At 44.2% G+C, this 16,562-nt stretch overlaps 1 protein-coding gene across 5 annotated transcripts in view; it reads right to left on the bottom strand.

Annotated features, from left to right (window-relative positions):
* Positions 1–16,562, bottom strand: part of LOC115459871 (aminopeptidase Ey-like) — a 188,222-nt gene that overhangs the window by 62,968 nt on the left and 108,692 nt on the right. For all 5 annotated transcript variants that reach the window (XM_030189679.1, XM_030189678.1, XM_030189681.1 and 2 more), the window contains 4 exons: positions 10,927–11,063; positions 10,713–10,839; positions 5,036–5,190; positions 2,189–2,302 (listed from right to left, as the gene is read on the bottom strand). In XM_030189679.1, coding sequence (XP_030045539.1) covers positions 2,189–2,302; positions 5,036–5,190; positions 10,713–10,839; positions 10,927–11,063 — 533 coding nt within the window. The remainder of the gene's footprint in view (positions 1–2,188; positions 2,303–5,035; positions 5,191–10,712; positions 10,840–10,926; positions 11,064–16,562) is intronic.

Genomic DNA, 16,562 nt, shown 5'->3' with positions numbered 1-16,562 from the left:
ATTGAGTCTGCCCAGTTTTGCCATAATGGCACCACATATCAATTACAACATCAAACTACCTGCCATACCACTCATATCATATACTACATTAAATGCCCTTGTGACAAGGTATATATTGGTAAAACTAAAAGATCTCTAAAAGCACGGATGGTAGAACACAGATCACGCATAGCAGCAAATACTATGGGTGCCCCATTAGTACAACATTGCATCAATAACCAACACTCCAGTGAATCTTTAAAATGTATGGTTATTGACCACATAATTCCCAATGCCCGAGGTGGCAACATCGACAGGATGCTTTTACAAAGAGAGGCACGATGGATATACCGCCTCAACACAGTAGAACCTCATGGCCTCAACGCTTTCTTACATTGGGCATGTTTCTTTTAAGATCGGCGATACACAGCTGATCCATACGTCATAATTGAGAGGTGGAGCTCCTTGTATTTAAAAACTGAATACCAGCGCCATTTTTCCAGCAGATACTGCCGCCATAGAACTCTGCCAAAGTGAGACCTGACGCCATTAATTTACACGGTATGTCTAATATGTAGTACATTATTACAGCTCTATAGATTAAATATATGTTCTCCATTTTTTATAGATATATGCCTATCGCCCTTGACAAAGCAAACAATAGCGAAACAGGCTCCTGTCGGGTGGGCATTAATCTCGGAGACCGGATTAAGTTCTATAAGTGAAGCCTGAGGGGTACAACAATCGTTGGACTGAAAGTAACACAAGAACCCACAGCTTCCAAGGATAATCGAGATAAGTTTATACTTGTCCTTTTTCATACCGCTTTATTTTGACTTCAACAGTATAACTAGTATTGTAAGGAAAGACTTTAAACCCCGTGAATGCACTAGTGAAAAAATCACAACAAAAAAAGAGTGATGATTAGAATGCGATATCAAAGCATATATATTTAGAATTCAATATAAGGAACTTCACAGCAAATAATTCTAGTGCACCACTGGTGGTTGGGGGCAGTCGATGATTACATTTCGTCACGAGCACATAGGCTCATTAAAAGCCAGACGCATACAAGTGTCGCTGTGACTGGATGAGACGCCCTTTTTTCAAGATATCGCTGTTGAGCCAATCAGCTCTCCTTTTTCAATTTGTGTATGCTACAATTACTTTGAGGTAGAGCATAGCCATTCATTTTTCTTTTTGTATTTCTAGGATAAGCAGCATAAAAATATATTGTACTGTTTTGGGATCTTACCATGCACTTGTAACCTGGATTGGCCACTGTTGGAAACAGGATGCTGGGCTTGATGGACCTTCGGCCTGTCCAGTATGGCAATACTTAAGTACTTATGTACTTATGACATTAGTTACCTGCAACAAATTGCCTTTCCTCTTAGTTATTGGTTACCAGTCATTGTTATTTAGAGGTAAATAATCAAACTGGCCACGTTTCTGCAAAGCTTGTATTTATCTGCAGAGTTTGCTGGCATAACCATAGCAGAATACATGACTATTGGCCCTCCAAAGTATACCCACACAGATTTGTGCTCACTTTTTGTAAGGGTATTTTTTTCAAGGCAAAAACACGTGTGTAGTTTTGGTTATGTAAAACAATGTGTGTACTTTCACCCCAACCTGAGCCTGCCCTGGGTACGCCTCCACAGCATCATGGTACAAGGACATTGCTGTTGATACAAACCCATAAATTAACTTATATAGAGTGAGTAATAATTAGTGCTTCACCTGCAGAATGGGCTTTCATTAAAGTCTCTTAATTATAAACTGAGAAATACCCTTCCCGGAAGGACATTATTACTTCAATGGAAACTCCTAATCCATCTTCCTCCATCCAATGAGTATTCCCCTTCCCCCACCCTAACACATAAACACTCTTACCCAGAAGTACATTTACAAAGAACTAAGCACGCTTGTTTGATTAGAGCAAAAAATTATTTTCAGTGAACTGATGTATCCAACTCCCCACCCCCCCCCACCCCCGCCAATACTTCCTACCTTGGTTTTTACATGATTGTGCAATAGTTTGTCAGTGGGATTCTGACCTCCCTCCCTCCCATCTTCTTTTTTTTTTGTTTTCCAGAATTTCTAGGTTCAAAAGTTAGAAATAGTTCTTAGACTATCTACTTCTCAATCAGGATATGTTGCAATGAAGACACATGTGGAGTCTTCACAAGCTTCTCTGAGAACTTACGATGTTCCATGTCTTCTGAACAATATCAGCTCCCAAGTATTCCACATATGAGGCAAAGCCCTCGTTCAGCCACAGGTCATTCCACCACCTCAGGGTCACAAGGTTTCCAAACCACTAGATAGAAACAGGACAAAAACAAGGCCTTAAAAAGAGTTATCTATAATGCAAAACTCTTAGGGCCCTGTTTACTAAGCCGCATTATAGGCGCGTTAGCATTTTTAACACGCGTTAACCATGTATGCGCACTAACTGTGTATGCGCCTACAACAGCCCTATAGGCACCTACATGGTTAGCGCACGCGCTAATTGTAGGTGCGTTAAAAACACTAACGCGCCTTAGTAAACATGGCCCTTAATAGTAACATAGTAACATAGTAGATGATGGCAGAAAAAAACCTGCACGGTCCATCCAGTCTGCCCAACAAGATAAACTCATATGTGCTAGTTTTTTGTGTATACCTTACCTTGATTTGTACCTGTCTTTTTCAGGGCACAGACCGTATAAGTCCGCCCAGTACTATCCCCGCCTCCCAACCACCAGCCCCGCCTCCCACCACCGGCTCTGGCACAGACCGTATAAGTCTACCCAGCACTATCCCCGCCTCCCAACCGCCAGCCCTGGCACAGACCGTATAAGTCTGCCCAGCACTAGCCCCGCCTCCCAACCGTCTCTGCCACCCATTCAAGGCTAAGCTCCTGAGGATCCCTTCCTTCCGAACAGGATTCCTTTATGTTTATCCCACGCATGTTTGAATTCCGTTACCGTTTTCCTCTCCACCACCTCCCGCGGGAGGGCATTCCAAGCATCCACCACCCTCTCCGTGAAAAAATACTTCCTGACATTTTTCTTAATATCAAAACATCTGGGAAAGCTTCAAACCAAGAAAGAATTTTATCTTATGAGTGGTTTAGGATACATGTTTGTTTGCTTTAATGTATATTTTTAAGGCCTCCTTACATTCATCCCCCTTAGTTCATGTATCTCCTTTAAATATGTTGTATTCTCATAGTAAAGAGAGATGGGATTATTTTGTTCATAAGACCACTGCTTTAGGGGGTTGCCAGGGGAGGAGAAAAGTGATGGTGCTGCTGCTGCGGTGGTCGGGGTGTGTGCGTGTGTGGGGGGGGGGGGGGGAAAGAATCAGAGGGACAAAAAGGTTCCAGTGCTCCTACTTTGAGGATTGTGGGGAAGAGGAGGGAGTATAAGAATGAGGCTACTATTGCAAGGGAAGAGAAAAACTGGATTCTTTACGGTCACTGCAGGAATCCTGTTTAGAAAGAATGGTTCTGTGGAATCTTAGCGGAGATTGGGTGACGACGCCGGTAATCGGAAACAAAACGGGAGCTGGGCAGACTTCTACGGTCTATGCCCTGATCGTGACTGAATAGATAGGGATGGGCTAGAGTGTAAACTTTAAGGGGCTTCGATGTTAGCTTCAGGAGGAGTGGCCTAGTGGTTAGGGTGGTGGACTTTGATCCTGAGGAACTGAGTTCGATTCCCACTTCAGGCACAGGCAGCTCCTTGTGACTCTGGGCAAGTCACTTAACCCTCCATTGCCCCATGTAAGCCGCATTGAGCCTGCCATGAGTGGGAAAGCATGGGGTACAAATGTACCCCGCGGGAGGTGGTGGAGATGAAAACGGTAACAGAATTCAAACATGCGTGGGATAGGCATAAAGGAATCCTGTGCAGAAGGAATGGATCCACAGAAGCTTAGCTGAAATTGGGTGGCGGGGTGAAGAGGGGTTGGTGGTTGAGAGGCTAGGATAGGGGAGGGCAGACTTATACGGGGTCTGTGCCGGAGCCGGTGATGGGAGGCGGGACTGGTGGTTGGGAGGTGGGAAATACTGCTGGACAGACTTATACGGTCTGTGCCCTGAAAAAGACAGGTACAAATCAAGGTAAGGTATACACATATGAGTTTATCGTGGGCAGACTAGATGGACCGTGCTGGTCTTTTTCTGCCGTCATCTACTATGTTACTAGATGTTACTATGTAACAACAAAAAAAAACTTATTACAAGGACAGTACTGGGCAGACTTCTACAGTCTGTGCCCTGAGAAAGGCAAGGACAAATCAAACTCGGGTATACATATAAAGTATCACATACCATGTAAAATGAGTTTATCTTGTTGGGCAGACTGGATGGACCGTACAGGTTTTAATCTGCCGTCATTTACTATGTTACTATGTCTGTGCCTGGCTACAACTGGTTTTTTTTCTCAATTTCTTCATGATCAGACACAAAGTGATGGACTAACAAATTGGTCTAGAGCCCTGCTTTAAGTTCTACCTGAAATCTTGGATGCCAAAGGCATTCTGCCAATGATATCTTGTATCAGAAGAACGCAATTGAGGACCACACACCTTGTTATCTGCTACTTCCTGCATACCTTCAGCTCACATTTAAGACAGATAAAAGAGTTCATAGTCCTAGAGATATTTCCACATTCCTTGCATGTATTGCTGACAAAATACAAAACACTTGCCTTCGCGCCTGAGGATTGCATGTGTATATTTTCAAGTTATAGAAAGTACATATTTAATCAGTATTCTATTATATTTATCCTTTCTCAGACTTGTATTGTTAGTAATAACCACAGAACGTCGCATGGTCGCAGTTGTGTTGGTTCATTTAAAGGTAGGGAAAGAAACAACAAAAATCATACAGTGAGGCCTCTTTTACCGCACTAGAAATGTATTGAATTAGTCCAATAAAGTCGTATAACTGTTATGCAGAAACTGAACGTAAAGTCGCATCTGGGAAATAGAGATAAATGTTTAAAACTGACGGTAGGAAGCAGAGAATCTGTACAAGAAGCTGTGACATTAGCACGCTCAGTACCTGATGGGCGAGTTCATGAGCTATCACGGTAAGCACCCTCTCCTTATTACCAATGGACGATATCTCATTATCATACAAGAGGGCCGACTCCCTGTAAGTGATCAGCCCCCAGTTCTCCATGGCGCCTGCATTAAAGTCAGGTAGAGCTATTTGATCTGCAATGAAAATGTGTTTATTAGCTTCTTGTTTTAACACTTTTCCTTTTCTCAAAGACACATAGGGGGAGATTCTATATACGACGCCTAAAAAAATCAGTGCTGACTAATCGTATTCTATAAGGGACGTCTAGATTTAGGCTTAGTTGATATCTCAGTGCCTAACACCACTGCCTTCATTTATGCCAACGAAAATGTGGCATAAATCCCGGTGCATAGGTTTACGTGCACCAGGCCATATTCTATAACTATCAGGCTTATTTTCGAAAGAGATCCCCGGCCATCTTCCACACAAATCGGGAGATGGCCGGCGATCTCCTTAACCCGGCCAAATCGGTATTATTGAAAGCCGATTTTGGCCGGGTTCAACTGCTTTTTGTCGCGGCGCCAGCCAACCTTCAAGTGGGCGTGCTAGGGTAGCAAAGCTGGGACAGGGGCGTGGGTACGGGATGGCCAGCTTCACCTTATAATGAAAAAAAATGGCCAGCTCAAACGAGCATTTCGCCAGCTGGACTTGGTCCATTTATTTTTAGGACCAAGTCTGAAAAAAGTGCCCCAACTGACCAGATGACCACCGGAGAGAAGCGGGGATCACCTCCCCTTACTCCCCCAGTGTCACCAACCCCCTCCCACCCCCCCAAAAAAACTAAAACTTTTTTTGCCAGCCTGTTGCCAGCCTGAAATGTCATACCCAGCTCCTTCACAGCAGTGTGCAGGTCCCTGGAGCAGTTTTTAGTGGGTGCAGTGCACTTCAGGCAGGTGGACCCAGGCCCCCCCCTACCTGTTACACTTGTGGTGGTTAATGTAGAGCCCTCCAAAAAACCCCAAAACCCACTGTACCCACATGTAGGATTTAGGGGGCTCAGCACCCAAGGTAAGGGTGCTATGCACCTGGAAGCTATTTTTGTTTTTATTTTTTTAAGTGCCCCCTAGGGTGCCCGGTTGGTGTCCTGGCATTTGAGGGGGGCCAGTGCACTACAAATGCTGGCTCCTCCCTCGCCCAAATGCCTTGGGTTTGAGATGGCCAGGCCCGGTTTCCATTATGGCTGAAAAACGAAGCCGGCCATCTCATATAAACCCGGCGATCCTGCTCTAAACCCAGCGAGCGATTTGGCCGGTGCCAAGCATATTTCGAAAATACGCTTGGCTCTGCCCCGTTGCGGACCTGACCCCAAAGATGGCCGGCCATCGATTTGGCCGGCACCATTCGATTATGCCCCTCTATGTGCGCAAATTTCAGAACGCCCACGAACCGTGCCCCTGCACACATTAGACGTTCGGTGCAATTCATTACAGCCAATTAGTGCTCATTATTGCTTGTTAAGGGGGGGTCTTTCACTAAGGCGCACTCACGTTTTTAGCGTGTGCTAAAAATAGGCGCACGCTAAACACTAGAGACATGCGTAGCAATACATTGGCGTCTCTAACATTTAACACATGCCTATTTTTAGCACGTGCTTAAAACGCTAGTGCGCCTTAGTGAAAGACCCCTTTAGTGAAGTTACCAGTGCTCATTAGCTTAAGCTTATTATATTAACGTTGTTATAGAATCCGCTTGGATTTTGTCGCGGATCTCTAGGCGCACTATATAGAATCCGTGGCATAGAGGGTAACTCGAGAGCAGTGCACCAACATTTAGATGCTTATATGATACAGTGGGGGAAATAAGTATTTGATCCCTTGCTGATTTTGTAAGTTTGCCCACTGACAAAGACATGAGCAGCCCATAATTGAAGGGTAGGTTATTGGTAACAGTGAGAGATAGCACATCACAAATTAAATCCAGAAAATCACATTGTGGAAAGTATATGAATTTATTTGCATTCTGCAGAGGGAAATAAGTATTTGATCCCCCACCAACCAGTAAGAGATCTGGCCCCTACAGACCAGGTAGATGCTCCAAATCAACTCGTTACCTGCATGACAGACAGCTGTCGGCAATGGTCACCTGTATGAAAGACACCTGTCCACAGACTCAGTGAATCAGTCAGACTCTAACCTCTACAAAATGGCCAAGAGCAAGGAGCTGTCTAAGGATGTCAGGGACAAGATCATACACCTGCACAAGGCTGGAATGGGCTACAAAACCATCAGTAAGACGCTGGGCGAGAAGGAGACAACTGTTGGTGCCATAGTAAGAAAATGGAAGAAGTACAAAATGACTGTCAATCGACAAAGATCTGGGGCTCCACGCAAAATCTCACCTCGTGGGGTATCCTTGATCATGAGGAAGGTTAGAAATCAGCCTACAACTACAAGGGGGGAACTTGTCAATGATCTCAAGGCAGCTGGGACCACTGTCACCACGAAAACCATTGGTAACACATTACGACATAACGGATTGCAATCCTGCAGTGCCCGCAAGGTCCCCCTGCTCCGGAAGGCACATGTGACGGCCCGTCTGAAGTTTGCCAGTGAACACCTGGATGATGCCGAGAGTGATTGGGAGAAGGTGCTGTGGTCAGATGAGACAAAAATTGAGCTCTTTGGCATGAACTCAACTCGCCGTGTTTGGAGGAAGAGAAATGCTGCCTATGACCCAAAGAACACCGTCCCCACTGTCAAGCATGGAGGTGGAAATGTTATGTTTTGGGGGTGTTTCTCTGCTAAGGGCACAGGACTACTTCACCGCATCAATGGGAGAATGGATGGGGCCATGTACCGTACAATTCTGAGTGACAACCTCCTTCCCTCCGCCAGGGCCTTAAAAATGGGTCGTGGCTGGGTCTTCCAGCACGACAATGACCCAAAACATACAGCCAAGGCAACAAAGGAGTGGCTCAGGAAGAAGCACATTAGGGTCATGGAGTGGCCTAGCCAGTCACCAGACCTTAATCCCATTGAAAACTTATGGAGGGAGCTGAAGCTGCGAGTTGCCAAGCGACAGCCCAGAACTCTTAATGATTTAGAGATGATCTGCAAAGAGGAGTGGACCAAAATTCCTCCTGACGTGTGCAAACCTCATCATCAACTACAGAAGACGTCTGACCGCTGTGCTTGCCAACAAGGGTTTTGCCACCAAGTATTAGGTCTTGTTTGCCAAAGGGATTAAATACTTATTTCCCTCTGCAGAATGCAAATAAATTCATATACTTTCCACAATGTGATTTTCCGGATTTAATTTGTGATGTGCTATCTCTCACTGTTACCAATAACCTACCCTTCAATTATGGGCTGCTCATGTCTTTGTCAGTGGGCAAACTTACAAAATCAGCAAGGGATCAAATACTTATTTCCCCCACTGTACCTCTTGTAGAAAGAAAAGCAGGTGCCTATTTTCTTTATAGAATACGAATGTAACAGGTAAAATGCATGCCTGTAATTTAGATGCAAGCACTTATGCCAGCCAGAGAACTGATGTATATGCTTGCACCTAAATTGCTTAAACACATGTGTAAATATTGCCCAGCTCAGCATCTCACTTCTGGAACTACTTTCATCTACCTGCCAATTCTCCTAGGTCTGCCATAAAGCTTTTTTTCTCTTCCAAACTCCACCTTCACCCATTTTGCAGCATTCGGAGCTATGAAGTCTCTTGCCTTAGGGCAACAAGCTTCTGAGAATCTACAAACTGTGAGTAAATGAGCTCCATTTATTCTATAAAGTAAATCTCAGAAAAGCACAGAGATTTCTTGTGTGTGCTGATGTGCTAAGATTATACTACCTGGATATTATAGCACGTATCTGCTTTAAGGCCAGGAACAGTTATTTATTTATTTATTTATAGCATTTGTATCCAACATTTTCTCACCTATTTGCAGGCTCAATGTTCATAAATCCCAATAAATAAAATTATAATATTCCATAATTTATGCATGTATCCGTGCATCTGGTCCACTCTCTGCCCGGACTCCATCCATATATATATCCACCTTCAACTTGCGTGACAACATTTAGGCGCCAGGTTACAGAATTGGAGTGGAGGAGTAGCCTAGTGGTTAGGGTGGTGGATTTTGGTCCTGGGAAACTGAGGAACTGAGTTCAATTCCCACTTCAGGCACAGGCAGCTCCTTGTGACTCTGGGCAAGTCACTTAACCCTCCATTGCCCCATGTAAGCTGCATTGAGCCTGTCATGAGTGGGAAAGCGCAGGGTACCAATGTAAGAAAAATAAAATAGATACTATTGGAGATTCTACATGGAATGTTGCTATTCCACTAGCAACATTCCATGTAGAAGGCTGTGCAGGCTTCTGTTTCTGTGAGTCTGATGTCCTGCACGTACGTGCAGGACATCAGACTCACAGAAGCAGAAGCCTGCGCAGCCACATTAACAGTGGAGGAGTGGCCTAGTGGTTAGGGTGGTGGACTTTGGTCCTGAGGAACTGAGTTCGATTCCCACTTCAGGCACAGGCAGCTCCTTGTGACTCTGGGCAAGTCACTTAACCCTCCATTGCCCCATGTAAGCCGCATTGAGCCTGCCATGAGTGGGAAAGCATGGGGTACAAATGTAACAAAAATCAAATAGATACTATTGGAGATTCTACATGGAATCTTGCTATTCCACTAGCAACGTTCCATGTAGAAGCCTGTGCGGCCACATTGGTGATCTGCAAGGGCCGACTTCTACATGGAATGTTGCTAGTGGAATAGCAACATTCCATGTAGAATCTCCAACAGTAGCAACGCTGGAGGAGTGGCCTAGTGGTTAGGGTGGTGGACTTTGGTCCTGAGGAACTGAGTTCATTTCCCACTTCAGGCACAGGCAGCTCCTTGTGACTCTGGGCAAGTCACGTAACCCTCCATTGCCCCATGTAAGCCACATTGAGCCTGCCATGAGTGGGAAAGTACGGGGTACAAATGTAACAAAAGAAAATTGCACATAACTGAAATAGCAGCATTTACATGGTTGATCCTGCCAGTAGCATATGCTCATCTCAAAGATTAACAGAAAAAAAAAAACAGGAGACAGTCTACAGACCACAGAACAGCCAACATAACAGCAGCAGCGATCTAAGGAAGGACAAAAAGTCCAGTTACAAAAGTCAGTAACCACCTCGGTGGTTACTGATTTTTGAAATTGGACCAGAGTTTTTTCTATGTAGGTACTGCAATTCATGCATTGAATCTGTGAATGTATTGTGGGACCCTATCTGACCCCTGACGAAGGTTTTTCCGAAACTTGGCCAGGTTGGGCCCTGTTTCCATTAAAGCTGATATTTAGATAAACTCTTGCTGTGTTTGTACTTCCTTGGGTCGCTGCTGCTGTTTGGTTATCTGTCTCGTCTCAAAGATTAAGCCATGCACGTGTAAGTACACACAGCCAGTACACAGGAACCGCAAAAGGCTTATTACATCAGTTATGGCTCCCTTGATTGCTCGATCGCATTTGGGACAATTCCACATGTTTTGGGCACCTAAATATTGGCAGCCTCCTCGTAGAATTACCCCTAGCTGATCCAGTTCTACTGTTCCTTTTACCATGACATATAGAAGTCTATATTAACAACTATTTCTCTGGGTCTGTGCTTATGTCAGACACAGATGTAACATATGTTAGATAAACTGACATGGCTTTGCTTACCTGATTTTGGTAAAGGATAGGAGACATTGTAGTAACGATCAAAATAATTCAGAATGGTTCCTGTCACGTTTAAGGCATATTCTCCTTGGTTTTCCCGGATGGCTTTCTTACGGGCCCAGATTCGAATCTGAAAACAGAACAGATAAAATGTAGGATACTGTACATGTAGCTTTCTTAGGTCCCCTTTGTGCAAACACAGAAAATCCCCTCTCACCTGGGGTTTGCTGCCATGCTTTTCAACATTGCCAAAGTCCGAGATTATGAATGCCAGGAGATATGTGGACATCCTCGGTGTTTGATCAAATGTGGTGACAATCCATTGTTTTCCATCTATCATTCGGCTAGTTGTACCTTAACGAATATGAGAATTTGAATCAGAGTAGAACAATATTAGCTAACATATGGGTCCTTTTACTAAGGTACGCTAACAGATTTAGCACACTAATGATTATCACACGCTAAATGATCTGACGCCCATAGGAATATAATGGGTGTCTTTCCAGCTCATTTTTGAAAGTGATCGCCGGCCATCTTCTGACACAAATCGGGAGATGGCCGGTGATCTCCTGAACTCGGCCAAAACGGTATAATCGAAAGCTGATTTTGGCTGGGTTCAACTGCTTTCCGTCATAGAGCCGGCGAAACATCAAGGGAGCGTGTTGGTAGAGTAGTGAAGGGAGGACGGGGGCATGCTCACGAGATGGCCAGCTTCACCCAATAATGACAAAAAAAGCCATGTTTATAGAGCATTTCGCCAGCTGTACTTGGTCCCTTTTTTTTCACAACCAAGCTTCAAAAAGGAGCCCCAACTGACCAAATGACCACCGGAGGGAATCAGGGATCACCTCCCCTTACTCCCCCAGTGGTCACCAACCCCCTCCCACCCAAAAAAATTGTTTTTGCCAGCCTTTATGCCAGCCTCAAATGTCATACCCAGCTCTCTGATAGCAGTATGCAAGTCCCTGGAGCAGCACTTCAGACAGGTGGACTCAGGCCCATCCCCCCCTACCTGTTACACTTGTGATGGTAACTGGGAGCCCTCCAAAACCCACCCAAAACCCACTGTACCCACATGTAGGTGCCCCCTTCACCCATAAGGGCTATGGTAATGGTGTAGAGTTGTACAGTACCCTTCTCCACCACCGCCAACTCCAGGCTCCACCCTTTCTGCCTCGCCTCACCCCATGCATGGAACGGACTCCCTGAACCCATACGCCAGGCCCCCTCCCTGCCCATCGTCAAATCATTGCTCAATGTCACCTTCGGCACCTAACCACTACACCTCTACTCAGGAAATCTAGACTGCCCCAACTTGACATTTCGTTCTTTAGATTGTAAGCTCCTATGAGCAGGGACCGTCCTTCTTTGTTAATTTGTACAGCGCTGCGTAACCCTAGTAGCGCTCTAGAAATGTTAAGTAGTAGTAGTTTAGGGGGAGGATTTGGGGGGCTCAGCACCCAAGGGAAGGGAGCTATGCAGCTGGGAGCTATTTTTTTTTTAATTTTTAGAAGTGCCCCCTAGGGTGCCCGGTTGGTGTCTTGACATGTCAGGGGGGCCAGTGCACTACAAATGCTGGCTCCTCCCATGACCAAATGCCTTGGATTTCGCCGGGTTTGAGAAGGCCGGCATTATTTTCCATTATGGCTGAAAACTGATGCCGGCCTTCTCAAACCCGGCGAACTCTGACATTTGGCCGGGCCCAACCGTATTAGCGAAAAAAAAGATGGCCGGCCATCTTTTTCGAAAATAGGGTTGGCTCCGCCCACGTACGGCGCCGGACCTAAAGATGGCCGGCCAGCTATTTGGCCGGCGCCATTCGATTATGCCCCTCTTTATCATCTAGGAGTTCTTTTACTAAGCCGCAGTAGTGTGTTTAACTTGTGGTAGAAATCAGCTGGTGGTAAATGCCAAGATGCCCATTATATTTCTATGGGCATCTCGGTGTTTACCACCAGCTGATTTCTACCACGAGCTAAAAACGTTACCGTGGCTTAGTAGAAGACCCCCTTAGTGCACATTAAACATTAGCGTTTGCTAAATCCATTATCGCACCTTAGTAAAAGGACCCAATAGTGTGGTTGACAGTCTATGTGAATGCATAGACTTATAGGTCAACAAGCCAAAAAAAGATGAGATGAGACCTTTCTATTGGATTAAATACATTTAGGAGTAAATTCCCTAGATGGTGCCAAAAGATCAGCGCCAGGGGGGTAGGGAGGACTTGGAAGAAGGCATAGGTAGATGTAGGCAGGTTAGAACAAATAGGAGGTAGATGAGGGTAGAAAGGAGGAGGGGTAGCTAAAGCTAAGAAAAAGGGGAAGTCCAAGAGGTGGGTGTAAGGGGGTGGCCATTAGGAGCATGAAGAGGGGCTTTTGCAAGATTGCAATCACCATTTTGTCAACTGCTCCAACAGTGCACCCACCACACCCGTCCCAGTAGGGATCATGTCGCAGCATTCGGTGGTGGGTCCTGATAGAGCACACAGCAGTTTGTTTAGACAAAATCAAGTTTTAACAGTGACCACTGGGCTAGCAGTGACATGAATGATGTCAAAGACCAGGAGGGGGGCCAATACCAGAATGACAGAAGGACAGTGGTGCCTAACCCAGACTTGGTTGGAATGGGGTGGCTGAAAAGAGAAAGTGTTAATGCTTAAGGAGGAGAATGTTCTTTATGGCAACCCCTGATGAAAGAAGTGATGATAGTTCCTCGGCACGTCTATGGTCTATGCCTAGATAAGGCAGAAATAGTTGGAGCTGTGTGACTCAAAAAGCTAGGCACCGTGCTCCGAAATGCTCTAGACAGAAGACTGAAAAGGATTCGTGTATAATTGCCTTATATTGTAAGCTGCATGCATGAATGTAATTGTACGATACTGTAAAATGCATTTAACATATGTAGGTAGTAGAATGATACAGCCATAATAATTTATTTATTGCATTTGTATCCCACATTTTTCCACCTCTTTGCAGACTCAATGTGGCTTACAGAGTTATTGTTGTTACATAGAGAGTAGCAGAATCGAGCGTTAACGAGTGGATATAAGAAGCAAAAACAATATTGATATTAGGTGCAGGTGTCATAGGGTAACGTGGTCGAGATTTGAACAAGCAGATCTAAGCGAAACATTTCTGATATTAGGTAATCGTTCATAATGGGTAGACGGAGATGTCATAGAATATAACGTAATCAAGTTCGATAAACAAATATGGACAAACACATTCCTGATAGTAGGTAAGATTGTGATGTATTACATTGGTAGTAGCTGATCTTATTGGTATGCCTTGTTGAATAGGTGGGTCTTCAGGGATTTGCGGAAGTTGGTTAGTTCATAAGTAGTTTTTAAGATGCGTGGCAGTGCATTCCATAGCTGTGTACTCAGGTAAGAGAAGTTTGACGCGCGCGTTAGCTTGTATTTTAGTCCTTTGCAACTTAAGTCCACTTTTCTTCTCGGATGATTTATCAAGTGTTTGTATCTTGGAATGTAGCGTGTGGAATGAAAGAAGAGTGCCAAGGTGTCAAGTACCCTGTTTGAGCAAGCAATTCACATCTACCCAATCCATTCCACTCAAATAGACTTCTATCATATCTCCCGTCAGCCGTATTTTCTCCAAGCTGACGAGTCCTAGCCGTTTTAGCCTTTCCTCATAGGGAAGTAATCTCATCCCTTTTATCATTTTCTTCACCCTTCTCTGTACCTTTTCTAATTCCATTATATGGTTTTGGAGATGTGGCGACCAGAATTTCACACAATATTTGAGGCGCGGTCTGATGTATCAATCAGTTAGGAGTGTGCAAGCCATAAATTTTCACTTTGTTCAGTTTCCTCGGTCATTTACAGGATTTTTCATTTAATATTTTTGTATAGGGGGTAGTAGTGTCATCAACTGTGCACTGTAGATGACATGAGGGAAAATCCACACAAGCGAAAGGAAGAATCAATCTCCAGAAAGCAAAACCAAAAAGCAGTACAAAGGTGGAGAACAAAAAAAGGTCCAGGCACAAGAGTATGCTAAGAAGTTAACAAACTTTATTAAAATAAAACAAGACCCAACATGTTTCAGCCTACTGGCCTGTATCAGGGGGTCCAAAAATACATCTATGCCCAACTGTATAGCACACATTGTCCGGTGCAGTCAAGACAAAAGTTGAACACCAATCCTGAGCACTGGCATTTTAGTCAGCCATTGTAAAAGCTTTTAGTTTCCGTTTTCATTATCTGAGGACTATGTGTGCAGAAGCTATTTTGCTTGGAGGTAAAATATGGTCTTTCATTATTTAAATTATGGCTTGGATACTATTTGGGTGATTCTAAACAATTTCCAGGCTCTGTTGGGTATAATGAAGAGCAACATTTTAATCAAACTTGTGCCATGCAGAAGCTAGGTTCTAGGCGAAAGGAGCCTGCAGTGATTGTTTTCAAGTACAAGGTACTGGTCAACTTATAGTGTTAGCAGGGAAATTATATTACAATGAAATTAAGTTTATATATTAGAAAATAATTTGAGAAATATATTGCTCTTGATTGTAATTGTTCAGAGTATATAGTCCTCACATTCAGTAACATCAATGTGCTTTTTTATTCATGAATGTGCATCAGGCTGGTATAAAGTGTCTGGATTCCTTTACCCTATTTTAGTAAGAATCTATATCACGCTTGTCCTTAATCAGTTTTATAACTAAATACAAAACAGGAAACATCTCAATACTACTTTCTCTTGTTACTTATGCAGAGTTTGGGTAAGCATAAAAAGCTGGTAATCATGATTTTTTTTTTTTACATATTCTCACAAAGTTCCTGTCTCAGGGGATATTTAACTATATCTGCCTTAACTAAATACACCAGACTTGTTAAGAAGTCTTTGTTATAATGGCTCTCCCAATTAACCCGTGCTTGCGGTTCTGTCGGTTTAGCAGAGGGCTGGCAACTGCAAGCTCTGACAATCCCCAGTGGGCCTAATTGGTTTACAGTCACACAACCAATCTTTAGTTTTCGGTTCCTGTTTCAGCTTTGGCCAAAACCAAGTGATAAGTTTCAGCTGCAGTTTCAATTTCGGCCGAAAGTGGTTAGACAGTTTCGGTAGCGGTTTCGGCCAAAACTGAAAACAAAAACCCAGTTTCTGTCGGCCCCTAAGTGGCAAAGAAGAAAGAAACACTTAAGCTGTAATAAAATACTACCACAAAGCCGCACTGATGTGCCAAAACTTAGGTGCACCTACTTACGACAGGTCAATGGATGATGTAAGTGGACATGCCTAATTGCATGTAACAGATAGTATTCTATACATTGTGTGTGTTGCTTGGAAACATTACCATGACATGCTCCACCAATGTGTATTCCCCTTGATATTTGTGCACTAAGGACTACATTCTATATATCATGCCTAAAAAATTGGCGCTGAAATGAAACATGCCTAACTGTATTCTATAAAGTATGCCTTAATTTAGGCAAACTTTATAGAATAAGCCTAAATTTCTATGTTTTTAGAATAAGTTGAGCACCCATGTCACAACTTTCGCCATGATTCGCGCTCCTATTCACCTCCCGACACCGTGGGGGGGGGGGGGTCAGGCTGGGTCCTGCTCTATTCTCCAGCACTCCTCTGTATTGTTCCTGTGGCGTCCTGTTCAGTGTCGTCTCCTGTGGACCACCTAGGCGTGCACCAGAAACGCTCCTTTACTGTTTCTGAAGCGGTAGACTTAGGGAGATGCCTTTTTGTGATGTCAGAAGCTGAGCACTATATCAGAGCACCAAGGTCTCAGCTTTGGGGCCTTCACAACGAGGTCTCTAGCCTTGTTCCAGCTCCGATCTTGTTCCTGTTTCTGCCATGGTCCAGCTCCTGCCTTGTT

The sequence above is a fragment of the Microcaecilia unicolor genome, chromosome 1 (assembly GCF_901765095.1).
Source record: "Microcaecilia unicolor chromosome 1, aMicUni1.1, whole genome shotgun sequence".
NCBI classification, from domain to species: domain Eukaryota; kingdom Metazoa; phylum Chordata; class Amphibia; order Gymnophiona; family Siphonopidae; genus Microcaecilia; species Microcaecilia unicolor.
The sequence above is the reverse complement of the archived record's forward strand: the minus strand, read 5'-3'. Positions and strand labels throughout refer to the sequence as shown.